Genomic DNA, 27,097 nt, shown 5'->3' with positions numbered 1-27,097 from the left:
GTGAAAATAAACACTTAAAATGTGAGCTGAGAACCAGGATCAGTGAGACCATGCTGCTTGCATCTGCTTATACCTTGTGGCACATCTGACTCACTGAAGGAATATACTAGCTTCATAAGTGCATATAGTTTGTGCATCATCTCCTTTGTGAGTTCCATTCAGATATTGCAGTAGACGTCGGAGTATTTCTTAAACGCTTTTTGTAATGGCTGATTCCACCCTGCAGAGAGGCGATGGTGGTGTAGAGATTTTGACCACAGTTGCCTTTACTTCCTCTTGGGGCCAAATAACAATTGTAAACACTTAAGCTCTTTTTCCTCACAGTACTGAAAGGACACAAGTACAGTGATAGAACCTGGGATGCTTATCTCTACCAAATGTTTTGATTTTGAATGAAATAAGTAATGACCAGCAGTGAAGAATTATTGAAAATTGGATGGGATATGTCAATGTAGCAAATGCATAGGTGTCTGTGCTCTGTTGCAGGGGCATAACTACCATTAGGCAAGGGGAGGTGGCTGCCTGGGGGCCCCCACGCCTCGAAGGGCCCCCCAGAGGCAAGTCACATGTGAAGTGAGTGTGTGTGTATCAGCGAGGGGCCTATTTTAAAATTTTGTCTCTGGGCCCACTCCAGCCTCGTTACGCCCCTGCTCTGTTGGATTTATGCAATTAGAATCTCCCATGAAAATTAACTATAGGAATGCAGCTGATATTTGGTTGCTTAACTCTGCTTTGTTTCAGGAAGCAAATTCTGAAAATAGTGTTTCAGGCAGATGCTGGATTGATCCTCCGGCCTTTATTGACAGGAGTGATCCGTTCCCTGAAAAAGAAGGTGGGTTGTAAGAAGAGGAAGCCACCAATTATTATTTCAAAAATTTTTTACCATTCTTCACCCAAGGAGCACAGAACAACAGTTCAATCTCTCATCAAGCTATGAGGTGAGCTAGACAGACAACGCAAAGCCAAATTATATTTTGACCGAGTTGTAAAAAACAAGCAGATTCACTTCACAGACTATCAGCAATAGCATGGTTTGTTTGGCCCCTCCCTCTTCACAGTTTCCCCAAACACCATCCTAGAGTTCCAAGTCTGCCCTAGCGATCCAAGTCTCCTAGCAATGCTTCACCCCATAGGGATGTGCTTAAAATGTGTTTCGGTGTCGGGATTGCAGCACAATCGCTTTAAAACCAAATCCTTACACCACCCCTTTTAATGAGAGCAGGTCCATAATCGCAGAGCTCCTTCAGCTATGATTGGGCAGAGACCATGTGCATGCTGGCATCATGCAGGGGCAGCAGGGAGACGCCACACTGGTGTGCAATCATAGCTGGAGCATTACGATTATGGAAGTGGCGTCCAGTGGAGGAGGAGCATATATGGACCTGCTCTCCGCATTAAAGGGGTGGAGTAAGGATTTGGTTTTAAAGGTGCTTCAATTTGGACACTGAATTGTCTTTCAAGCACATCCCTATCACCCCTTCACTCTCTTAACATTAGTTGCCAGCTTGGCATGGGTGTGGAAAAACTGCATGAGCTGCTTCAGCTCCTTTTCTGTCCTCTGCTAGTCAGAGCCTAGCCGTGGTGCAGCAATACAAAGATGAGCAGCCTGCAGCTTTCTTGTCATCGTGGAGCTTGTAATAGTTAAGTTAGAAGGCCTACAGCCCCGCCGACACAGAAGGCCTCTTGCTGCTTGCTTTTGGCTCTGGTTGCCCCCCCCCCCCCGAATCACCTGGTAAATGTCTGTGCTCAGCACACAACCGTATAGCAGAGTTGGGTAGTGGTCACGCTAGCCAGCGGTACCAGAGCCCTGGTAGACACTAAGCAGATTTTGCCTGAATGTGTCTGGAGGGAAGACCACACCAAGGCTGCTTCTCAACATCTCTGTGGCAGAGGCAGAGCTCTTGTAACAAGCCAAGAATAAACCACCAGGGTGTCTTCAGATGCAACATGATGGTGAATTGAAATGCAGTTAAAACAAGCCAACTACAAACAGTTACAAAGTTCAGCTTGTTGGACCAAACTGAACCTTGCTTGAATTTCAGAGGTATGTTTGGACAACAATGACAAAAAATGAATGCTGAAATTCAACTGAGCATCTGAACATACCCAGAATGACTTGCCCCAACCCCTGCAGTGCTTCATAGCTGAACAAAGATTTGAACCCTTAGGGCCAGATTTATCATGAAAAGGAGGTCCGCTTGGGAGAAGGCAAGAGGAAACTACACTTACGTGGGCAGCAAATGTCAAAAATCATTATATGACTTGCCTCCCTTGTTTTGCCTAGTCTTACACAATTAGATGCTTTGTTTTGTGAAATGTGCCTGTAAACATCCTAAGTGTATTTCAATTGCAACTCTATAGACATACCTCAAATTGCAGCAGACAAACTTTCTGCTATTACAAGAAAAAGGGACTAGAGTCTGACTGCATTTGATTCCCTTCTAAGATGGTGTGGTTATTATGAAACTAGCATACTGCTCCCCGGAAGGGCTGAGAGAAGTTTATCATCCTGAAAGATCATCTGACTTTCTTTGTGGATTTCAAATTCAGAGACTACAATAGGTGTGGGTAAGACTAAGGATGCATCTGAAATTTTCTTTTAAACTTCTCCCTGAATTGCTTATGGAACAGACACATAACAGAAATGGAACTGGTGCATAACAGTGTCCACTTTCCAGTTTTTTTAATTTCCAAACTTTGTACAAAGTAATGTATGTGCTGTCTATGCTGCAGCTTTTGCTTTTCTGTTAATGTCTCTCCTCCACATTATTTACCAGTGCACATATTTGTGCTGAAAAAACAAATTTAATGTGATTGAGTAAACATATTATTGCACCAACATTCTCTTGTGTGGTGCTTTACTACAAGGCAGGCATGTCTGTGCATCCATAAAACACTGCACACAAAAATTTAATCTTGATGCAGATGAACTGAAAGCAGTGACAAACTGCATACTTGCCTAATGAAACCAAAATTCAGAAGGAATAAAACCAAGGGCAGAATGAATCACATAAAGGGAATGTGCAAAATCTTCTCCCTAGGCTTGGCCACAGTGTCTCTCCTAATTAACTCTAGCCACACTTTATTTCATGTGTCCCCTCTCTCTTACTGTTCTAGACCCTGAAAAAAGTTTCTAAACACTACTTAGCTTTTTTTAAGTTGTAATCAAAACTTGACATCCAGAACAAGGCATGTAAATTAGATCAAGCAACCAAACTAAAATGATTTGTTAAATCAAGCACTGTGTCTTCCCTGTAGAACTCTGTGGGAGGATTTCTAAAAACCAATTGCCTGCCTTCTACACTGGTAAGATTTCACTTACTGTAAACACTTGTCTCTTTCCAGGTTACTAAGGTAACGCTCTGCATCATGCATGTAAAGTGCACGGTATCTGATCTTCTTTGGATACTTCTCATGCTTTGTGGTATCATAGCGGCCAACTCCAACTGGGTTCTGTAAATAGAAAAGTAAGCAAAAGAATGTGGCTTTTGGATATTAGGAGAAGGACTAATAAGCAGATAGGTAGATCCTTCCATCATCTGCTTCTTGTATAGCCACTGCAGGCTCTGAAGGAAGAACTCTTGTTGGGGAGATGCACAGGCCTAAGATGTGCCTAATGCTTTAAGCAACTCATCTGTGCAGATTACTCTTCTGACAGCACAGCAGAAGCGGAAAAGTAGAACTGTGGGACACTTTGTAACCACTTGTTGCTGCTCACAGCTGAAACTTTCAAGCTTTTAGGAGTAAAGTTCTTCAAGAATCTTGAGCTGTGTGTACTGTACTTAAAGTGATAGAAGCTATGCACTGTTGATGCCAGTGAATGTTGGACATTATTTCCCAATGATCTAACAAAAATGTGTGCAAAAAATTAATAGTCTTTCCACCCATACCTAGGTGAAACTTCTAACTCAGTATTTCGTGGAAACCTAGCTGAAGAACTGGAGCATCAGCAGAGTTAATATTTAAAAGCTACACTGAAGCCGGTAGTACAATGTGAGAGACAAACCTTTCTGAGAGGCTGTAAGGAAGCCTCTGTTCTTTGAGAAGGAACACTTCTGCTCCACTTAAGGGAGTGATGAAAGACTTAAGGTGTTGTAATGTGACTTAAGAGGTTTTGAAATTAAAATACCAATGGGCAACACAGCTTGTTTATCAATCTCATAAGGATTAAGATGAGCAATCCCAAGCTAGTCTAGTCATACACCACGTGATGTGTCTAAAATAATTCCCCTGCAACCTACCATTCAAAAGGGCCAAGATGATTGCCAGGGAAACAAAGGACTATGCCTTCATCCTCTACAACATTGCATAGTTTTTACTTATGTCTATATCTATATATGGAAGTGGGGTAGTTAATTTTATATGCAAGGCAGAATTCAACTTATTCAATTATTCTCTTCCCCTTGATGAGTTTTGATTATAGATACCAGATGCAGCTAGTGCTGTACATTTGACACTGCTATACATAGAATGCAGGCACTGTAGAGTAAGGGGAGTGGGAGTATATCGGATAGCCCTGCCCACTCTTTAATTATGCACCCCAGCTCTCCCTGGTAGAGCATTTGCCTCTGCAGACAAATGCTGTATCAGGGAGAGCTGGGATCTGTGATTATGATGCAGGTTGGTGCTGAGGATATGGCTAGCTGGCTTGTTCTTGTATTCAGTTTGAAAAATTACTGGACTATAAGAGTATGGGGGTTCTGCAGCATTGGTGAGGGTTCTACCCATAATAGAGGCCTTGCCACCTCTGTACTTGAAACAACCTTCTCAAGTTGTCCTTAATGAGAATTGCAGGTATGCACTTTCCTCTTGCTGTTCGAGAATAGCCTAGATAGGAGAATGTAGCACATAAGTACTGAGATAGAAAGTGAATTGTGGTGGATGTAGAAAAGGAAGCTGCAACTCCTATAGCTTTCCTTCTACAGAGTTTCATTCTGGTGAGGCCATGTTAAATCCCTAGAGCTGCCCAATGATCACCTCTTTCAGGTAACAAGAGTCAGAGGACATCTGCAGAAGCCCATGTTCAGTGGGTTATGTTCCCAAACTGGCTAATACAGTTTTTTAAAATCTTCTTCTTTATACAAGGCCCCCCACTTTTCTGGTTATCTTGGGGAAAGTGTCATTGTGTATAAAATTGCCTCTGGCACTGGCTGTCGCAGGTCTCAGGCAGGGGACTTTCCCAGCCATTGTATCTGATATCTTGTAACTGGATATGTTACTGTAAGCGTAGACTCCCTTCTCTGCCAGTACCCCTGCCAGAGAAAAGTAGCCCACAGTCAACCTAGGCAAACTCAGAGGGAAGTCCTTTCCTTATACTCTACTGCTGTGAGGTGGGGTTGGGGTCCTGGAGCCAGAACATGCTTTGCCTAGCACATCTGGGGCTGGCCCAAGGATCAATGGCACCCTTAGTGAGGAATGCTGGGGAAGTTGAAGAAAAGAGAAGAAGAGCACGACAACCAGCAGCAAGGTGGATGGACTCAATTACCACAGCAATGAATGCACCACTGAGAGAGCTTAAAGGCCAAGTTGAAGACAGATCATCTTGGAGAGAATCATCTATGTGGTCGCTAAGAGTCAACACCAACTTGACAGCACTTAAACAATCAATGCTGAAAGGGCAGTAGGGATGTACACGAACCGAAGCTGGGCTGGTTCAGTGGCAGGGGGGTTACCTTTAAGGAGGGTTCTCTTCTCCCCCCCCCCCCCGCCATCGCTGTGTCCAGAATTGCTGTGCAGGTCACGCACATGCACGGGCCACTTCCAGTCTGATGCTGACCAGGGCAGCAAGAGGGTACCCTTCCACCCCGCACAGCAATTTTGGACACAGTGCCAGTGAGGGAAACATGCTGGGGGTGGGGGAGAGCACCCTCCCTACTCCTTAAAGGTAACCCACCACCACCGAACCAGCTTGACTGCCGGACCAGTTTGAAAGTCCAGAAAAGGACCTCCGAACCAGTTAGTGCACATTCCTAGAGTGCAACTGTCCTGATATCTTTTGCAGACACCCTGACATCATCCTAGTGCAATTCTTTATATCATGGGGAGTGGAGTGAACCACCACTCTACACACAACCCATATACTAGTTTAAACTATATTTGGGTTGCATCTAGAAAGGCAGTTTGGACACGCACGTGATAAATGAAGATGCTGGTGGGACTTCAGGACATCTGCAAAACTGTCAGGACACGTGCAGTCTCAGTGCATACTCCTAGACAAGTGAACTGGAAAAGTAGCATCTGAAACAGGCATGCTAAGTTTTGCAAAGTTGTGTGGCTGCATTCACACAGTGATGGTGATCCTAGTGAGAAAGTTAACCAGGATTGCTGAATCCTGTGGAACTGGTTGTAAGACCCAAACATTTCTGGGAAATGCTGATCAGACCACTGTGGTTAAGCTGTATTGAACCAGGATAAATGCAGTTTAATCACAGCAGGATTGACTGGAAATTTTTGGTTCTTGCAATCAGCTCTGCAGGTTCAGCAGTCTGGGTTAACTCTTTAACCAGGATCGCCATGACTATGTGAATACAGCCTTAGTAGTAGAACTGGTCCTACTGGTCCTAGGCTTTCTGAGTAATGTCCACGAAACAGGGTCAGAGCGACCTTTCAGTAGTCTGCTACATTGCTGCTAGTGTTCTTCAGCTCCAGTTCTAGGATCCCACTAAAAATCTCACAGAAGAAGCCTTCTGTAGCTGCTTCTTCCCGTTCCCCACATCTTTTCCTCCATTCTTTTTCAAAACCATCTCTCCCTTAACATATGAGAAAAATCAGGCAGAGAAAGCTCTTTTCTGGTTCTGCTTCCCACCCCCCACCCCTTAGTTCACTGCAGGCAGCTCAGCAACCCCTTCAGGGCGGTGGGATGGACAACAGCCTGGCTTACCCACTCCTGAGGCTAGCCCTGAGAATACTCTATTTGCATATGAGAGTAATAGAAGTCCTTGAGCCTCAAACAGAGGCCCTTTATTTTTGAACCATGGCACAGCGGGGAAGTAACTTGTCTAGGGAGCAAGAGGTTGCCAGTTTGAATCCCTGCTGGTATGTTTCCCAGACTATGTGATATAGGGAGATACTGAAAGACATCATCTTATACTGTGTGGGAGGAGGCAGTGGTAAACCCCTCCTGTATTCTGTCAAAGACAACCACAGAGTTCTGTGGTCACCAGGAGTCAACACCGACTCGACGGCACAACTTTACTTTACCTTACAAGAATTCTAGCACACCTGGCAACTCTGGCCATGTGAATCCAGACCACTGGTGAGGCCTCTATTTATGGATTAGACCTACTTATAGCCATTACAGGTGGCCAGTGAACTGCACTGTGTGAGAGATTAACTCCCCTATTGCAAAAAGCTCTCAAATCAGCTGCAGGTAAGTTCAGCACTCTTCCAATGTTATCAGGAAAGCTTAATCAGCAAAGTTCCCCTTCAATTATAGAAAAGCATTAGTTCTTGACTTCTTAAGTTCCCTGCTCTCCAGCATAAAGGACAAAAAAACTGCCTGGGAGTCCTTACCTGTTCCCTAAGCAGAAGTGAACTCTTTCAAATGAAAGCTTTCCCTGACTGAGTCCTTCTAGCTTTGTTCCAGTTCACCACGGGAACCCAGAAAAGATGAAGAGACAAGAAAGGGCACAGTGGGGAGGAGGAGGGAAAGTGCCAGACCTATCGCTTTGGCTCATCACTACTAAAAAAAGGTTGAAGCCTATCAGCAAAAGGAATGTGACACTATAGAACCACAGAAAGAAGCTCAACACACAACCCAGGGTAAGATGCACTTGAACCGGTTGAAAAGAGAGGAAATAAGCACTGTGTAGCGGGGAAATGCTTGACTAACAAGCAGAAGATGCCGGTTCAAATCCCTGCTGGTACTATATCGGGCAGCAGAGATATAGGAAGATGCTGGAAGGCATCATCTCATACTGTGCAGGAGGAGGCAAAGGTAAACCCCTCCTGTATTCTACCGAAAGAAAACCACAGGGCTTTGTGGGTGTCAGGAGTCGAAATCGACTTGACGGCACACTTTACCTTAGGCTGATCTTATGCTCTGCTCAGAAATACCTGCTTCCATGCAAATGCACACTGGATTGCATTAGCTAGCTAAAATGGCTTTTAAAAATAACCATGGAGTTTAAATGGTGAGCAGCATTCTTCTACTGGTTTGTAGCCAAATTCTAAAGAGAATATGCTGCAAGACGCAGCAAGTCACCTGTTGGGTGCAGTGCATGCATCTGCACCAGAGCCAAGGTGCTTACTGCATGCGGAAGACAATTTAGAAGAATTACAACTTTCATATCTAAAACAATATGATATGAAAACAACTTGAAAATGTTTGCAGGCAGGATTGTGGTGGCCATGCCTTTTGGTTACATTATTAAGCAATTCATATGCTGGGCCCTCTGCTTAAACTGTAAATATGTAGTGGCTTCCCTAAGAAAGAAATTCTCCCAAATGGAATGCTGCACTTACAGTGAAATTTACAGAAATAGTGAGATAGATTGAATGAGTTGGACGGTAGAATATTTATATTCTATTCAAAATGGTGATTTCATTTTGAATTAATTTAATTTAATTTTAATTTAATTTTTACATTTATATCCCACTCTTCCTTCAAGAAGCCCAGAGCATTGTACTACATACTTGAGTTTCTCCTCACAACAACCCTGTGAAGTAGGTTAGGCTGAGAGAAGTGACTGGCCCAGAGTTACCCAGCTAGTATCATGGCTGAATGGGGATTTGAACTCGGGTCTCCCCGGTCCTAGTCCAGCACTCTAACCACTACACCACACCAGCTCTATCTATCTATCTAAACAATCTAGTTTAGATTGTACAACAATCTCCATGTGTGTTTTTCAAATAACTGCAACAACTAAACTCTGCACTCTACTCTGTAAGTGGAGTGGGTAGCTTCCTTTTGGCGCTTTGTTAAATAATTACAAACTCCAACAGGGATGTTATAAAATAAGACTTGGTTGCAATGCCACTCCAAGAGTCCTTGCAGCTGACAGTGTGAAATAAGGCACAAGAGCTTGTTCTCAAGGGACTGTGTTCTCTGGTGCATTTTTACTGGTCCTCAGACGAAGCAGTTGTGCAACTTAAGGTTTGCAAAATATTGGCTGCCCACACACTCTCTCTCTTATTTGTGCCATTCCCCCTCCCTTTATCCTCACAAGAAGCCTGTGAAGCAGGTAAGACAGACCGTAACTGACTGAAAATCAACCAATAGACTTTGTGGCCAAGTATGGATTCAAATAATTGAAGCCCAATTCTAACCACTCCACCTGACTGCCTCTTTGCTTGGACAAAATTCATAAAAGAAACACAAGTGAATTGGAAAGGGAGGAGCCAAGACATGGAATATTCAACATTGCCACTCGGTCTGTTCCAACCTTATCTCTTCTCACTCACAGCATTTCCAAAGAAGAGCCGGTATGCTTTCCTGTCAAATCTCTTTGTACCTATCCAGAATGGCGGCTGATCTTCATATTCCGTTTTCTTAATGGGCTTTAGGTTATATGAGCCGGGCCCTGCTGTGAACTGCAAGAAATCAATAAGCTATTGTTTTGAGTTAGTGACTATGATAACAAACAGATTATGATTATGATTCTGCAGTCACACCCAAATTATGAAATACCCTCCTGGGGAAAATCTGCCTACTTCCATTGTTGGTTGCATTTTACAGAGCAGTGAATGATTTCAGCTGGCATTTTGCTGCTGAATTGTTGGCTCTCCTGACTGGTGCAAACAGCCAGTTACTGTCCCCATACTGAGAGGTAGGGATGTGCACAAATCAGTTTGGCGGTCCATGCCTCCTTGCTGAGCACTGGTTCGTGCACATCCCTACTGTGTGGTGAGCTCCACAATCCAAGCAACAAGTGTGCTTGCTGCTTCCGAGGCACTGTGAAGCACACCCATGCTGCTTCCGATAGCAGGGCTGCTGCAGGCCTACTAAGGACTGTGTAAATGCACTCCTAACAGTACTCCCATCATTCTCAGTGATGGAAGTAGCAAGTGCACCTGTTGCTTGGATAGGTGGCTCACTGTGCAATACATAGGCCAGTAACTTTGGAGAGGGATTTCTGTTGCGACCACAGTGTGGGTAGAAAAACACCCACCTCAAAGGCCACAGTGCCAATCCAGATCACTGCACCCCAGCAGCTATTACATTAAAAAACATAGATGGAAAGGCAAAGATGTGCTTCATGTTGCATCTAGTTTGACTGAGATACCTAGACAACTGCTCAGTAAATAGATCTTTTGGTTCACATTGGCACTGTCAGTTAAAATGTGCTTATTAGTTAATAGGTAATGAGGCGCTTCACACAATTGGTGTGCAGCACCTGAGAGGTGCTGCCGCTTGTGGTTGGGTGGCCGGATCAGCCGCCCACATAACTGCTGGCTCCGTGACGGAGCCGAAAGGGGTGGTGGGGATTGGAGGGCATGTGGCCCCCGGAAGTTCCAGGATGCCCCACGTGAGCACACAGGGCATCCTGGAGAGACCTCCGCACCTGGGAGGCTGCTTCCAGCCTCCTGGCGGGGGTCTCCTCGTGTGTCGCCAAGGCGCTGAGGCACACCATGGCGGCACACGACCAGGAAACCCGGGTTAGCAGAGTGCTCGCTCTGCTAACCTGGGCTGAGTGGAGGGCTACTTTGGTGGGATTGCTGCCAGAGAACCAGCGGGCTCGCCCGCTGGTTCTCACGATGGGGAAAAACCAGGCTGGGCTTCTTTAGCCCAGTTTTCCCCCATCGTGAGAATAGCCTCATTGTCAACCATCTCATAGGGTAGATCAGGCTCTGCACAAACCCATCCTGGCCAGGTTACATGACTGGTGGTTGTATCTGCCAATTCTGCATCTATCTAAAGCCTATCTAGGACCTAGGTCAGCACTTTGCATGAACTGAGGCCCATGTTGGACTGTACACATAGCCCATCAGATTTTGGAAGTTTAAACAGTGAATCTATTCTGATGATCACCCAAGAGCAGGCTAAGGAAGCCTAGTTCGCTTCCTGGTGATCGCTGGAAACACTGGGCTCATAGGCGAGCCTGGTGGTAACAGCCCACCTAATTCCCTCTCCCCTTAAATGAGGATAACAGAGCGGGCACTCTGTTAACCTTGTTTTTATGCTCGTGTGCCAGCACGGCATGTGGTGACATACGAGTAGACCCCCAACTAGGAGGATACAAGCAGCCTCCCAGGCTCGGGGGTCCCCCTAGAATGCCCCACGCACTTGCGCGGGGCATCCTAGGACTTCCGGAGGCCAAGCAGCCCCCGATCCCCACAGCCCCTACTGGCTCCATGGGAGCCGGTAGACATGTGGGCAGCCGATCTGGCCACCCAGGGCTCCACGGGCCACCATCTGTGGGGAGAGTGGGCTAAGCCCACTCTCCACGCAAACCACCTCGAGGCGCTTCACACTAATTGTGTGAAGCGCCTCGGTGACATTTTTTAAAAAGAAAATGTAATCCTTTTCCCTTTGAGCTGTGTACTACTTTCCCAGTCCCATCATTTTATCCAGAGAAAATCACCACTTGACGACTTTTCGGAGAGGAGCAGGGGAACAGCACCTACTGTTTCACAAGGACCCTGGCCAACCGTTGCCCAGAAGATCCGCTCGGTTGGGTAACTAGGATTCCGAGGAAGAGTGCTGAAAACACCATGTTTCTTTTTCTCCTTTGTCTCCAGTTCTTCTAGGAAGCTTTTGACTTTACTGCCACCCAACTCAATGGATTTTTTCTAGCAACATTAAATGAGGGAAACAGCGGCTTTGAGAGGAGAAATGTGTAGTAGATCTGTGTTATTCACCAGTATCAGCCACAAACCTAACTGTATTCCTGTAACTTTGCCCTCATATAATATACTCACCACACCCATACAAACTCAGTAAATCTAAACCTGAATTACATATAGTCCAGAGACCTTCCTTCAAATGAACAGACACAGTCTAATAGGATCTGAGTTTCTTGGACTATAGAATCTGAACCTGGACTATAGAATTCTGCCTTGGGATTAGCTCTGATGTGCTGGCTGCTTTTGCTATACTGTTGCTTACCAGTTTATAATTTTTCTTGTTCAGGAAAAGAGAAATGATATAATGTTAATCCTAGCAGAGGACGCAGGGTCATCCCAGTGGTTTCCCATGGACCCCCAGCAGTCAAAGTTACATTGACTCCCACTGTAATATGGGAATAGTTGGTTTACCTTGCAGGGTGGTCGTCAGGACTACACATGTGCACTTTAGAAAAATGTTAAATAATAAGTTGGTATTTTATGTTAAATAATAAGTTGGTATTTTTTGTGACTAGCTGTGGTATCTAAGGTTGCCGTCACCATCCACATAGTCTGAAGAAGTTCTATTGACATACAAGTCAACTACTCCTACCAAATATAAATTGCTCAGTTTCAATAAATGGAAAAACTACCTGTGGATTGCCAGAGTCCATTCAATGCAAATTACGTCAATGAAATGTGATCAGACTATGCCAAGTTTGTCACCCTCTGGCTCATAATAATTCTACTGGGCCCTTTGCTATGGAATATTTTGCTCACTCTAGTCTGGACTTGTTAGAAATTTTAAGAACAATATTGCACAGTGTATAGTATTGTTAAAAACAAGATTGCACTGTAGTGTAGGTGTAGTAACAACACTGTACTGCATACATTTGAGTCCTTTCAAGAACCCTCCTAAAATGTTTACAGATTTCACACCTGAATAGTCAGTGTTCCAACTCTAATGTTAAAACTCCCCTCAAATAAGAGAGTTTCAAAGATCATGAGACTGCAAAATATAAAAATGTAAGATTACCTGTAAATCACAAACAATTTTTAAATATTTTCTTTTTAAACCTTTCCCCAACAGAATCTAATTAAATTCCTGTAAAGACTGAGGACATAAAAGGGGCAGTGGGGAAGACTCATGTTGCTTCTGAAGCCTCACTAGTCAAACTGAAGGCTGACAACAGTATATCTTATGAATTACTAACCAGCACCATGATGTATGGAAAATGTCTTGCAAGCAAAGAAGATGAGCATACATACTTCAACAGCAAAATGTCCACAGATAATCGGCTTTGACCTGTCTCCTGTAAAGATTTCATAGGGCCCCCTCGTGCTGACCACTCTTTTTAGCATCTCATCTATATCGTTCTTCAGGTTATAGGTGCCAGGACCCAAACCACTTCCCTGAAACCAATGAGAAATTATGAGAACATAAAAAATGGACACAGTTTAGCAGTTGCAAAGTGCAGCATCTACTGAGCTGAGCCGGTGAGGACATTGGTCCTGATCCTGTTAATGTTATGTGCACAGAACAGCTCATAGCCCTGAGTATGGATGTGCAGCCCTCTCTGCATCACAGCAAGATGCAGCCAGCCAGTTCAGTGGGGTTCAGATGAGCATCGCAGCACAGATGCGTGTTTAGAGCCATTTGTAGGTGTACTAGCTGGACAGAGGGGAAACTGCTTCCATGGGTGCATCTCCTCGGTTTGGCCAAGTATGGTTTTTCAGCATTCATCTCATGGTAGCTGCTGCTATCTGTCTCCCTGTGCACCAAGGGTAGGATAGAATGCAGTAACTACTTTGTGAATGGACCCTTGTTTCCCTGTAGTGGATTACTTTGATCCAGTAACAAACGCTCAAAGGAAGCTCTGCAGCTTTCTAGAGGAAGCACTTACTTCTTGGTATAGCAACCCAGAGGTAAAGTGTACGATGACCCCAAGCCTCTGCATGGCTAGATGTGCTGCGATAGATGCAACCCGACTGCTGTACCCAGCTGGCAGTGCTTTGCTTAATCCGCTGTGGCATCATCGCAGTTGGGCACATGTACGTAAACAGAATATCAGGCTAGAGAGCCAATATGATGAAGTAATTCAAGTGACCTGGAGACTCAGAGCTAGGACCTGAGGGGATAAATGGGAGCTCTCTCTCTCTCTCTATCTCTCTCTCTCTCTCTCTCTCTCTCTCTCTCTCTCTCTCTCTCTCTCTCTCTCTCTCAGACTCATAGGACTGTTGTGGGGATAAAATGGCAGGGGGTCAGGTACAGTGCCCTTGATGACAAGGGAAGATAAAAATAACAAATACCTTCTCCCTTCCCCAGACTTAAAGGGATGGGATTAAACACCAATCCTTGGCTCTGGAAATGCAGCAAGGGCTTCTGGGTGCAGAAAGTAGGGGTGTGCACAGAACTGCTCTGTTCAAATTAAAACTGAATTTGAACCAGCTCGTTAAAACTGACGGGGTGGTTCAGTTGTGCACTCAACCCAGGTTGAACCAATTCCACCTGGTTCGGGATGCTTGTAAAGGGGAATCCGGTAAGGATTCCCCTTTACAAGCATCAGGGATCTCTAGGAAGTGCAATGGGGTTGAAAAGGCCGAGCAGGAGGGGGGACAGATGGAAGGTCACCTTATGCACTGTGGTGGCGGCAGGGCAGTGGCGACTCCCCTAGACCCTGCTGGTGCCCCCGCCCCCCGCATCAGCGCAGGCTGGCTGGGGCCCAGTTCAGGCCTCCATGCATGTGTGGAGTCCATTTGTGTGACCTCGGCACATCTGCAAAGGCTATTTGCATCACCATGCACCTCACAGAAGGACTCCTTCCATGAGGCTAAGGCTCTGAGCACGTCCCTTCCCTGGATTTTGTATTTACCAAACAGGCAGACCTTAGGCATAAAGAGCAGCTGAGTGAAGAATTAAGAGCTTGAGCTTGCCATATTGGGAAAGGCGAAGCATTTTGCAGCTTTACTGTCCATGACTCCAAGCGCAGTCACAAAGCGTTTTTGCCTCTCATCCTGGAGTGCGTAAGGATTCCCATACGTTCCTGGGCCAGGGTAGCATTCCTGGAAGTGGAGGAGGGGAGCCAATGAGAGAACGAAAAACAATTAGGAAATCAGCAGGGCAGCCATGCCCTCATCCCAGATAGGACGCAAATGCTCAGTGATACTGAGAAAGCGAGAACTTCCTCCTACATACAGGACAACTGAGTGTGTTCACTGAATCGTAGGGAAGCTCCTGATCTGATCCCCTGATATCCTTCAGATCCTTTTCAGATAAGTCTAGGGCTGGCAATATTTTGCGACCCTGTTGATGCAGTGATGGGGGGGAAGTTATCTGCTGAATTTCTTGTCATGCTGCTGTTAAAAGGCACAGGAGCCCTGCCAGTGTGATCAGGGAGGAAACTTGTCAACCCTAAGGACTTCCTGTTTTCATGCACTGAGGCTAGTTCTTGTCAGGTTGTCTTCAAAAACGGAAGCACCTTAGGTACACTTCCTGTCAGGAGTGAGCAAGTACTGTGAGAAAGCACCCTTCAAACCCTGGGTTCCATTAGATCCATAATATTCATATCATTTAATAGTATGAAAAAGAAACCTGGCTGTTTGAAACATATTGACAGGACCAGTGGAAAAGATAGCTGGATATTCTATACCAAGGTTTGGAATGAAGAAAACATTAAACAATGTAATAATAAGATGCGGGAGATCTGGCTATCTTTTCAGTGGGTTGAGCTTAGCAGTACTAAAAAGAGCAAGAAGCGGTTCACCTTCTAGTCCACTGTGAGTCACTCTTGCTCCATAAATACTAACATCAATCTTGCAGATATACTTGCCAGTTCTGAACCACAGAGGGCAGCCAGTGTGTCCATTCTGTGTTCACTCTCTCACCTTCACAGTTCTGTTCTGTTTTAAAGTGGAGACTGGTGCATGTGTAGCCCATTGCCATGCCATCACCTCCTTCCACATTGCTTCTCCTTTTCTACAGCACAAACTCACTAGGCACTTCCAAGGCAGAGGTTCTGCCTGAGGAAATTTATGGATTGCTAAAGTAGTGAGAGATGGCAGGAACAGTGAAATGAGAGGTCTTCTGATTACGGGGAGGAACACCAAATAATGTGGGCATCCCAACAGAAGCACCACCACCCCTTCCATTCATTACAACTCGCTAGTTAACCATGAAAAGTAGCTGTAGTCTAATTTTCTCTGACTGGTTCAAAGTTGAGCTAAGGTTGCCAAATCTTGACATAAATTGAACCCCCTGTGGTATGGAGAAATCCCAGCACCAGATAGTCCATTTCCATCATGCCTATAATGCAACACCAGGCCTCCAGTTACTGTTGGACTATATATCCCATCAACCCCCACCACAGTGGCCAATAGTCAGGGATGATGAGAGCTGTAGTCCAATAGCTGGAGGGCCAAAGTTTTGCAGACTTGATGTACGTGCTTCAGGGCTTCACCTGTTTTCTCTCCCCACTTGTTAGACCAGACATCCACAAAATATGGAATAAAGGACAGTGGCAAGATTTTGAGACTTCTGTGGATCTCCTGTTCAGCCTCATAGCTCCTCCTCATAGCAATGTATCCAAAGTAGCTTTCATATAATAACTGCCTTATCAGGGCAATGTTAGCTGCAATGTCACAGGAACGAATATAGCAAGGATGGATCTCTTTCCACAAAGCAATGAAATATACTAAACATGGCAGTTGTGATCAGAAAGTGTTGCTCTTTACCTAAGATGCCAAATTATCTGTAGTTGTATATAGCCAACCACCCACAAATCCACTTGCCAGGTCACCAGTGCTGAGTGCCCCAGGATCTCTGGAGAGCAGGACATCTGGTACCATGCAGATCTCGCTCCTTTCAACTGCCGTTTTTGGGAAGGGAAGAAACAGCAGGAATCCCTTTGGAGCAGTAGGAGAGTTTCTTTCCCTCTCTGTATCCCAGTGCAAATGAGAGAAGACCTGCTGCTTCTCTCCTCTGCAACTCTGCTTTTGTGCCAGAGAGAATTTGAGGGAAGCTGGTGGCAAGCACAAAGAGCAGCTGGTTAGTGAGTTAAGCCAAAATTTGTGGATTCATTTGCTAGGTTTTAATTATGAATGCCCCGCCATGTTCCACAACTCAGCTATTCCATGTTGAGAAAAATGTCAAATTGTCCAACCTTTGGGGGTTTTAAAAACATCTTTTACGTGAGTAGTTCCTGCAAGGATCGATGCCAGTACATACCCTGATGCGATCTTTAAACCTTACTTCTCCGGTGTTAATTATCCCTCTAATACTATGTGGACGTCTCTCCTGGAGTTCCAGAAAACTTTTGTAGTCATAAGTTCCAGGACCCAGTTTTGCTTTCTTGGAAAGAGAGAGAGAGGAAAAAACACGTGCAAGTAGGGTAGGAATGTTGTATAGTGTCACTTGAATAGCCCTCCGGCCACCATGGAGTATGCACATTAGGGGTGCCATCACATTTCACCTAATGCAAAATGTGGGGCAAATTTGAAGCTTGGGTAAAATGTTGGAGAAGTTTTGAGTGATGCTTAGAGGATGCAGGGGTGGAGCCGCCATTGCATGGGGTTCAAAGAACCTGGGCTATCATACCCAGTGTTGGGGACCCCCCCTTTGATCCCAACATTCAACCCAGAGGTCCCAACTCAGAAGTATGTGGAATTGAGGCCTGTGTCTGATTTCATTTTATAGTAAGAAATGAATTAAGGCCTGGACTCAAGGTGAACAGCCCAGATCTGCCTGGGTGATGCTTGGTAAATGATTTGTAGAGGCAGGGGTAATCTAGCATTGGTTATCAGTGTCTGTGGAAACTCACTGAGACAGTGGATCAGGCTTAATTACCAGTCTCACACTGCTGAAATTAACCTGCTGTCCAGTAATCCCCTTACCTCACTAACAGGATGCTCCTGCCATGTCCAAATGTGTTGATTAACTCACATGTGCCCCTTTTTGATGTTACTTTAAATATTCTTTTGTTATAAATACACACTAGATAGAGGTACACAAGAAATAATGTAATTGCTGTCTCACACTAACTCTCCTGACTTTTAACACCTTTTGGGACCAGGCTAGCACATCTGGGATGCAGATTTGCTTTGGACTATGTCCCCTCCTCAAGATAGCAATTTACAAAAGATGAGATGGAGATCTCTCTGAACTGACCAAATATCCTGAGAGATTTTTGGTAATTAAAAGACAATATTCAGAGGATAGCAGGAATAAACGCCTTTTGTGATCCAGAAGACTCAAATGGACATCAAAGGATGGAACCACTATAAGAAGGAGTCTCTGGACATGGCAGTTTAGCTATCTTGTGCCTCCAAGCAAGATCTGCTCATGAGCGATCCCAGAGTTTGCTGCCCAAGCCGCGGGGCTAGAGGCAGGAATTCTGTCCATGGACAGGAACTGTCTGTGACTTCTACTGCGCAGTGAGAAGTCAAGACTTCCCCAAGCCATGGCACCTTCACTCTCTGCCTTGCTCTGAGCAAACTGTCTGCTTGACCACCAGAAGCCAGACCATCGCTCTGTTGCTGCTCCCAGCTACAGTCTCTCCCCTCCAGCTGAAAGATCCACCACTCTCAAAGCCTCTGATCCTGGTAAATATGCTGCCTTCACAAGCCTTGGATCCCTACTTTCCTCCCCCTTACTAATCACTACTACCCCCCCCTTCCTAAGCCCCCTCCCCGTCTTCTTTCTCTGCTTCTCTCTAAATGTTTTATTTAGGACTTGTTAGATTATTAGATATCTGTAATTACTGATTGCACACACATATGTTAGTTATGCACATTACACTACACCTTGAATTGGAAACATGTTTTTAATGTGGATTATTTTATCCTGATGAGCAACTTTTTATAATAAAGCCCATTGAACTTTCTGAGTGTGTCTCTCTCTATCTCTGTTTCTGCGTCCAGATCATACATGGTCACCATCTCCAAGAACCAATTCAGTTTTTGTATGATGTGGCTTTGCCTGTTTCCCTCTGAGCATGTACAGAGTGTGAAACCAGGCATAGTTCACAACACCAGGGACCGTGCCTGGTGCCTCAGGCACACCCCTACATATGACGTCAGATGTGCAGGCAGCATGGTCGCGTTTGTAAACGGGGCCGTGCACAAAGTTTGCGAGTAAATTACAGCCAGTGCCATGTTTGCAGCAGTGGCCAGAAGCACCTTGCCCTGCTTGTAAAGTCAGGGAGACACATATCCAGCCAGGCTGGGAACCCAGCGCTGGCTGAAGCTTCTCAAAAACGGAGCCACGTGGCGCTGCAAACACGACACTGGTTGCAATTTGTTTGTTTGTTTAGCACATTTGTATACCTCCCAAAATGCAAGTCTCTTGGCGGTTTACAACAAAACAATAAAAACAACAGAAAAAGTTCAAAACATTACAATGAAAATGTCAAACGTTAAAACTATTAAAAACACAATTAAAACAATATCTAATTAAAAGCCTGGGCAAACAAATGCATCTTGACTGCCTTTTAAAAAGTTGTAAGAGATGGGGAGGCTCTTCACTCACATACAGGGCATGTGGCCCCGTTTGCAAATGCGACCATGCCCTCTCCATGTCTGATGTCAGGCACAAGGAGTGTGGTTGGAGCAGTGGAGGCTGCCGGCGGTGGACTGGACAGCAGCCGCGGGCATTATCTCTATGCCACACTGAAAGGATGTCAATAAGTCTAGCCACATTTCTCAGAGGGGGGCTTTGCACATCCTAGCGATGGCTCATCCCATTCCTTCATGGGTTCCTTTGCCCAACCTGTCCACTGCCTGCTGTGAGTTGGACCAGCCAAAAGAAGTGGAGGCAAAGGGTTAGGGTTGGGTGTAGATTGTCAAACTGCAGTTCTAAGCCTACTTACTTGGAACTAAACTCCAATGAAATGGTTGGCCCCCTCCATGGTCTCAGAAATGGAAATGGGTGGCAAGATCGCCCTTCCAGTTGCCTGATGTGACCCATTAACCTTTATGGGCCTTTTCCTCCTAATTAATACTGATAATATTCTTGATTCTTAATTCTGGCATTTGGTCCTTGTTCTCAACAAAATCCATGGCAAACTGGTTCATATTTTCAGCCTTTAAGTCAGGTAATATGAAGCAATAGGACAATTACTCACCAGAGATTTCTCTCTCTTGAAGACTTCCTTAAAATTAAAATGTGGCATCTGAGTGATTCTTGTTGCTTCTTGTCCTTTTGCCCAGCTAGAGCTTGACAACCTCTTCCAGAAGGAGGTACTACTGAGATCTCCATAGTCAAGACTGTAGGTGCCTGGTCCCAATTTTCGGTTCTAAAGAAGACAAACATATTTATTTTGTATAGATACAATTTGTTTGAAAAATGGGATAACTGTCAGCAAACATGGCCAGGGCTAGATTGCCCATTAGACAAGGCATGCTATAGAGGAGAGCACCAGCTCAATGGAGTCCTTTCAGCAGCTGACATTTTGCACAATGCTCCATTTGCCTAGCAACAGAGCAGTTGAGCAGTATGCTGGCCTTGGGCCAAAATAAACAATACTACTACTGGTTCCCAGTTGAGCAGTTACGCAAGAGTGGTCTTGCACAAGATGCTAGAATTGCGTGAATGTAGTTGCATAATAGAGGCCCATTCTTCCCATCAGCCCTTTATTGTGCAACTCGGTTTGAACAATTCTGGAATCCTGCGCAAGAGCACTCTTGCGTCGTATCTGCACAAGCACTCTGTTGCTCAGCAAACGGAGCACTGAGCAGTATGTCATCCATTATTACAAACAATACTTTGACATGGAAATCCTGCCTATTCTGCTTTCTTTGTTTGTATTATTTAAAATTCCAGATCATTCAGGTCACCACTTCCAGGAAAGTCACGGCCATCTTCCCACTTTTAGGGAGATATTTAATACAAGTAATCTATATTAGCAGGAGGGGCAGAGTGATCATATGTCACTATATTGTGGTATAGAAGTTTGCGGGGCAGAAGTCGGGTCTTTGGGAATGACTAGATGAGCAGAAGCTGTATTATAACATATGAAGCCATATTGTAACAAAGACAGAAGCTGTATTATAACATATAAGTCAGAGCAGTATGGTGGAAGGGCTGTGATTGACATTCCAGGTCTAAACCAGGACTGACCTAAGAAGCTCACCCCAATTTCTCCACCCCATTCATGGACAGCATAATTGGGAGGGCATTTCATCAAGGGGGGGGGCAAAAAGAGGAGATGTGACAACCTTACAGCAGGAGGCAGCAATGCTATTCCCCTCAGCTGACATTTTTGTCCACAAAAGCTCTTGAGGAATGTTACATCATGATGTCAAATCATTCTGAGGAAGCTTTTGAGGACACCTGGGAAAAGAGCTGCTCCACCTCTACCAATTGCTGTCAAACCAGCTGCAGCGAAATGCAAAACAGGCAAAGTATCATCCCTTATTTCGTCAGTGCCTCATCATCATCTCCACAGGATCAGTAGAAGTGATTGTGAATGAACTTTCATTTCAGCACTAAAAACATCCTCGCTCAGTAAAGACCTTCAGTGAGATGGTGATTGCATCTACTCTTTCCAAATCCCTCTCCTATTTCTCTAGGCTGATTGTATTTCCCAATGTTTTTTGACGCTTTGGATATTTTGCTGAAAGTTAAAAAAATATTTAATGATCAGTTACATTTTACATACGGTGAAATATCTTCCTTCTGTCCAAGAAGAAAGAAGTAATTGTCTGTTCCAGCATGACCAAGAAATTTAATCCATTTTAGGCAACCTGTCTGTGTCATTAACTGCTTTTATGAGGACAATGTCCTCATAACATTGTATTGTTTTTATGCTTGTGTTTTAAATTTTTTAATCAAATTTGTTTTATAACAAATAAAATGTAATAATGTTTAGCTTAATATTTTAATTGTGTCATTTTTACAATCTTGTTTTTAAATTCTGCTGTAAACCGCCTTGGGATTGTTTTAATGAAAGACGGTATATAAATTTAACAATAAAATAAATAAATAAAATTACAGAATAAAATTCACAAGAGATGGTCCCTTCTCTTCTCTGCATAGGAAAACTGCAGATTCTGAGAAGGAGAGCTGGCAGGCAGATAATCTTGTTCCAGTCCATTCATCTATATTTATATATGCATTGTGACAGTGAGCTACATTTTCTTGCTTACTGCTTTTTTTTCATTTATACTCCCACTTATTTTTCAAGAATAAATGTATTAAAAAGAAAGAAAAAGATACAGAGAAAAGAGAAACAAAGAGGTCATTCACACAATCAAAAACTGTGCTCTACCAAGGTTTGGGAGCTGTATGTGCTCTCAATTTTTGGTTGTGTGGAAGCAAGGTAAGAGAAAAACCAGGGTAGAAGTGATTGTGTGGAAGTAGTTAGTTAGTTAGTTATTTGTATATTTCTGTGAAAAGCGATTGAGAACTTTTGTTGAAAAGCAGTATATAAATATTTGTAGTAATGTAGTTGTACCAGTAAAATGTTTCCATTTTGGGAAATAATGTTATGTTTTGTCTGCTTTCTTTTACACTAATATTTAGTGTAATTTAGATCAATTTAGCCATGACTGCAAAGAATTTAAGTTCTTCACAGATGGTCATTTATTCCACTATGACCACTTACAGGCGATTTGGTGGGTGGTCCAGATGACATTCGTTACATCCCTTCTCAGAATTCATTGCGCAATCTGCATGGGAATCTGTGAAAAAGCAACAGCTGACATCCTAATTAAATTTACTATTGATTTAGCTGTCCTTCAGAGTAACTCCTGACTAGTACTAGTGAGTAGTGTATCCAGGATGTCAGCCAGTATCCTTCCATTACTACATTTATTCTATCTTGATCACAGAAGGGGGAAACTTTTCATGAGAAGGGAAAAAACGTCAATGGACCACAAGGCAATCTCTAGAAGACTGGTTGGCTGTGTTGTGCAAGAGGGGAGACTCCAAGGGTATGCCCCGATGTTCTCCCTAACCTTCACACCTGATCTGAGTGCACTTCTCTTCTGGTTCTTGCCTTGTGCCATCCTTTTTTCCAGTAAACTGAGGCCAATACAGACTGACATACAACACAGTGCCCCACTGTCTCAATAGTGGAGTGCTTGTGCTGCTTCCGTCTGTCCGAACACTGCACTGATGCTGCTGATGAAGAGCCTCTGTGGCTCCTAAGAACAGTGTCAGCAACACCTCTTCCATTAGGAATAATGGGTTAATGCTGTTCTTAGGGGCTCTCGAACAGCATCTAGTAGTAGTAGTAGTAGTAGTAGTAGTAGTAGTAGTAGTAGTAGTAGTAGTAGTATTGCTCCACTTTTAAGGAAGAGGCCTTCTAAACCTCCTCCTCCTCCTCCTCAGCTTCTACTCTCTCTCTCTCTGTCCCTCCAAAGGATTGTTACTGCACTTGATGCAGGGAACCCAGAAACACTCTGAACTATATAAAAGGGGCAAGGGAAGGACCTCAACCCATGGCTTTTCTGGTGTAGGCAGAATCCATACTTTCTTCCTATCTTTTTTCAATTTGTGACATAAGGTAGTCTAGCTGCAACAATCAACGTATGCAATTAATTATATATAATCTTTAAGTAAGTTTGTTACATGTCAGTAAAAAAGAGAAGAGGATCTACTTCTAATTTAATATGGGCTATATCTTCTATTGCAACTCTTATTTTCCTCCAGTATAATTTACTAGACTTGCACAGTCACCACATGTGGACAAACTTTGTACTTCTCTTAGGAATTTCCAACATTTGTCATTTCATCCTAAATATTGTTGTCATTTTACTTATATAATATAGCACTGTGACATGATTTTAAAGCAATGCTCTTATAAATGCACACACAGAAGTTATTTCCAACTTTCTGTGCTTATTCCCATATATCAAATGTTATGAGATCCCCTTACTTATTCAGCCACGTATATAGTACTAAATCTGGAGAATAATTTTGCTTTGCACATATATAAGACACACAGAGACACAGACTCACCAAGTCTGAACATATAGTTTTGGAGTATGGAGCCTGCAGCAAGGTACTGGGCCTCTTGGTATTGGGATAAATTGCTGACACATCAAATCTAGCCAGAGGAATACAAACAAAAAGAGTTAAAACAAACCTATACTATTCAGAGTATAACAGAACCCTTCTGTTGCCATTTTACTCAAAGTCAACAAACACAGGTGCTTTTCAAAGCAATCATTAACACGTTAACCATACCACTAGTTGCAATAAACTGGAGATGCAGGATATATTTTGTTTGGGGTAAATACAGGATTGCATCTCCCTCCAGACTAACCTGTCTATGGGGACCCCTACGTTTCATAGATTATTCTGATCTACAGAACATAGACACAGAATAACAAATTACATCAAAGGACAAATATCTCAGCATTTGGAAGTTTACCATAGACAACATGGGATTGAATTAGCTAAAGCAAGGGTGATTTAAACTCCTTTCTTTTGAAGCTATGGTGGTTATAATAATTTGTGTCTGTTGCATAATTTCTAAATCTATTTTTTTTAAAAAATCTGTTTAAAAAGTAATGTGCAACAATGGTAAAATCTTTTTATTGACATTAGTCCGTACAACAGATTTCAGAAATGTAGGCACTCTTAAAAATTGTCATGAGCTCAGGCATTGCCTAATGCAGCAGTAATTCCCTTATAAAGTCATGATTCGGTTGCTAGCTAGAATTAAGAAGATGTAGCCTGCCTACTTTTAAAGAGAATGGCTTGAAAGATATGGTCTATTCAGTTATAGCAGCACTATAAGGCGAGAAGGATCTCTCTTCTGCTAAGGCCGGTTCAGGTGAACATTGGAATTGCCACTCTATGCACACTCCCAAACCCTGTTTGAAGAGGGTTTTGGAGCACGTGTAGAGAAGCGATTTGGAAGAACATTCCTCACAATTGATTACAGGACATGCCAGGATTGCATCAGCACACTCTTTAGTGAGGGCACTCTCACCGCAGCCTGGATGTCACCACATTTAGGGGCCATTGTCTATCTGAAACAGTCCCTTGAGAGAAAGACTAATAAACTCAAAGGACTAAAACAACTCAGTGATCACCAAGATCAAGCTTCTCCTCAAAGCTAGGTTCCTTTAAACATTCAGTCACATATTCACAATGGCAATGCCTAATTTGTTCTTTTCATTTCAGTGGGACTACTTTGAGTGATTTTCCGCATATCAGCTGAGTCAACATAGGAACATAGGAAGCTGCCATATACTGAGTCAGACCATAGGTCCCTCTAGCTCAGTATTGCCTACACAGACTGGCAGAGGCTTCTCCAAGGTTGCAGGCAGGAATCTCTCTCAGCCCTATTTTGGAGATGCCTGAGAGGGAATTTGGAACCTAGATGCTCTTCCCAGATTGGCTCCATCCCCTAAGAGGAATATCTTACAGTGCTCACACTTCTAGTCTCCCATTCATATGCAACCTGGGCAAACTCTGCTTAGCTAAGGGGACAAGTCATGCTTGCTACCACAAGACTGGCTCTCCTCTCCTAGGAGAGGAGAGCATGTTTCACTTCCACGGTGTAGCCTATGTCTCCCTGATTATATTGTGTATCAAACAAGTTGCCCAGTAAAGAGGCAATAAAAATATATTGGCTGCTTCAAACAAACATGATGTGCCTGTTTTCTACATGGACAAAAGTTCCATGTATTGCAGGAAAAGTAGGCATACCATGCGTATTTTGATATTCACATGTGCTGATTGTACATATAGCTTGCATGTTGTCCAAGGAGAAGTGGGTGGCTTGAGCATTCCCTGTGCCCCGCTACATATGCAAACACCTGCAATGGTGCTGCATTGCAGAGAAGCAGCACTCTCCACGGTAAGGTTTCTGTGCATGAAACTGTGTGGCATGCTGCCCCTTATTTTCACTGGGAGGGGGGGCACATCTTGCACCTCTGTGCAAAGAACCCTAACCATTAAGCCCTGCTGCCCTGCAGCACAGCCCCATCACAGTTGTCTACATGTGCACAGGGGCGCAGGTGATGCTCACGCCACTCATATCCCCTTGCATGGTATGTGAGAACCACTGCTATGCTGGGAAGGCACAACTAATTGTTGCTCTCTAGTGGATTCCTATACAGCAACACAGAAACACATGTAACAATCACATGTGACAATCCAGAAGCAGCTGCTGCCCATGCAGAATGTATCACAACTGAAGTGGCTGATATCCGAGACAGAGGGCAGCGGAGGACCTTAAGATGTCACATGCCGAGAAAGAAAGTTGTATATTATTATAATATTATATAAATATTATATACGCTCTGTTCCCAAATATATAATGGGAACAGATCGTGTACGTCTCCAATAGAGGAGAAACTGCAGACTTAACTGTAATGGCCTGGCAAACACCATATAGTCCAGCACTCTGTCCATGGGTACACTAGGCATGTGCAGATGTGATTGGTGTGTGAATGAAAGTGATTTCTATAAAGGGACCAACAGGTGTGCTTTCCGTAACTAAGAGTTCTATGTTGAAAGGCAGTAGGTAGTGTGATTCTTTGTGCAGGAATATGTTTGCTTGTGTCCAAGGGTGTGTCCATGGGTTTGAACTGAAATATGAACGAACATAAACATACATATGTTTGCAAGGTGACTCGTGTGTATGTTTCTGTGTGTATGAGAGAGAGAGAGAGAGAGAGAGAGAGAGAGAGAGAGAGAGAGAGATCTGTACATGTATGAATGTCTGCATGTGTCTGTCGACATGACTCCTACAACTTCAGATCCATGATGAGTGATCTGTGTGAGTTTGAACAGGCGTACGGGTAGTGAACAAACAGCAGCTAGATTTCTAGTGTGCAAAATGTCAGGGTAGCTCCCGCCTGCCTGGAAACCATGCCTTCTGACCTGAAAACTTTTGCACAAAATCCCAGATGTCTGGAAACTGGCAGTGGTTATCCAGGGGTGGAAAGGCACTCTGCACATGCTCAGAAGCACCCCATATTTCTTATTTGATATGTTCTAGGATTGATCTCTGATAAAGCCTGGTACAAATTATGCCCTGTCTGTGAGAAAATGTATTTTTAAAAAAATAAAACCCCACTATTCTTTTTTTTAAAGAACTATCATGAATTTACCCTTACCTGGCTGATTGACTCCCAAAAGGGGCTCCTGTGAAACCCTTTGGTTCCATACTCCATCTTCTGGTGCCTCAAGTGGAGGAAGAACCGCCTTCCTGATTGGTGACTGCAGCTGAGCATAGCTCTGGAATCTCACCACCATGGCAACAGCAGACGCTTGAGCTTCTGTTTCTATGAGCCTGGGAGGGGCAGGTCTTAAGAGCACCCTGCTGTGTTCAAGGATTTGTCACTGTGGCTACAGGCAGCCATTTTGGCTCAATGTATG

At 43.9% G+C, this 27,097-nt stretch overlaps 1 protein-coding gene across 1 annotated transcript; it reads right to left on the bottom strand.

The window, feature by feature from the left end:
* Positions 1–712: 712 nt before the first annotated feature.
* LEXM (lymphocyte expansion molecule) lies at positions 713–26,960 on the bottom strand. The gene is made up of 10 exons (XM_053247046.1): positions 26,836–26,960; positions 23,720–23,807; positions 19,881–20,051; positions 16,988–17,110; positions 14,698–14,826; positions 13,033–13,176; positions 11,566–11,730; positions 9,403–9,531; positions 3,323–3,453; positions 713–820 (listed from the first exon to the last, which is right to left on the bottom strand). The coding sequence occupies exons 1-10, from the start codon at positions 26,883–26,885 to the stop codon at positions 766–768; spliced, it is 1,185 nt and encodes a 394-aa protein (XP_053103021.1). The 5' UTR covers positions 26,886–26,960; the 3' UTR covers positions 713–765.
* Positions 26,961–27,097: the final 137 nt, after the last annotated feature.

This window comes from Hemicordylus capensis, chromosome 4 (assembly GCF_027244095.1).
Source record: "Hemicordylus capensis ecotype Gifberg chromosome 4, rHemCap1.1.pri, whole genome shotgun sequence".
Classification (NCBI taxonomy): domain Eukaryota; kingdom Metazoa; phylum Chordata; class Lepidosauria; order Squamata; family Cordylidae; genus Hemicordylus; species Hemicordylus capensis.
Note: the sequence above shows the minus strand (reverse complement) of the source record. Positions and strands in the feature narration are given on the sequence as shown.

Coding starts and splice junctions, on each gene's coding strand:
- LEXM (XM_053247046.1), bottom strand. CDS start 26,885: ATGGAACCAAAGGGTTTCACAGGAGCCCCTTTTGGGAGTCAATCAGCC. Junction 20,052..23,719: donor AAACTATATGTTCAGACTTG/GTGAGTCTGTGT, acceptor TGTCTTCTTTAG/AACCGAAAATTGGGACCAGG. Junction 821..3,322: donor GAAAGAGACAAGTGTTTACA/GTAAGTGAAATC, acceptor CTTCTTTTTCAG/GGAACGGATCACTCCTGTCA.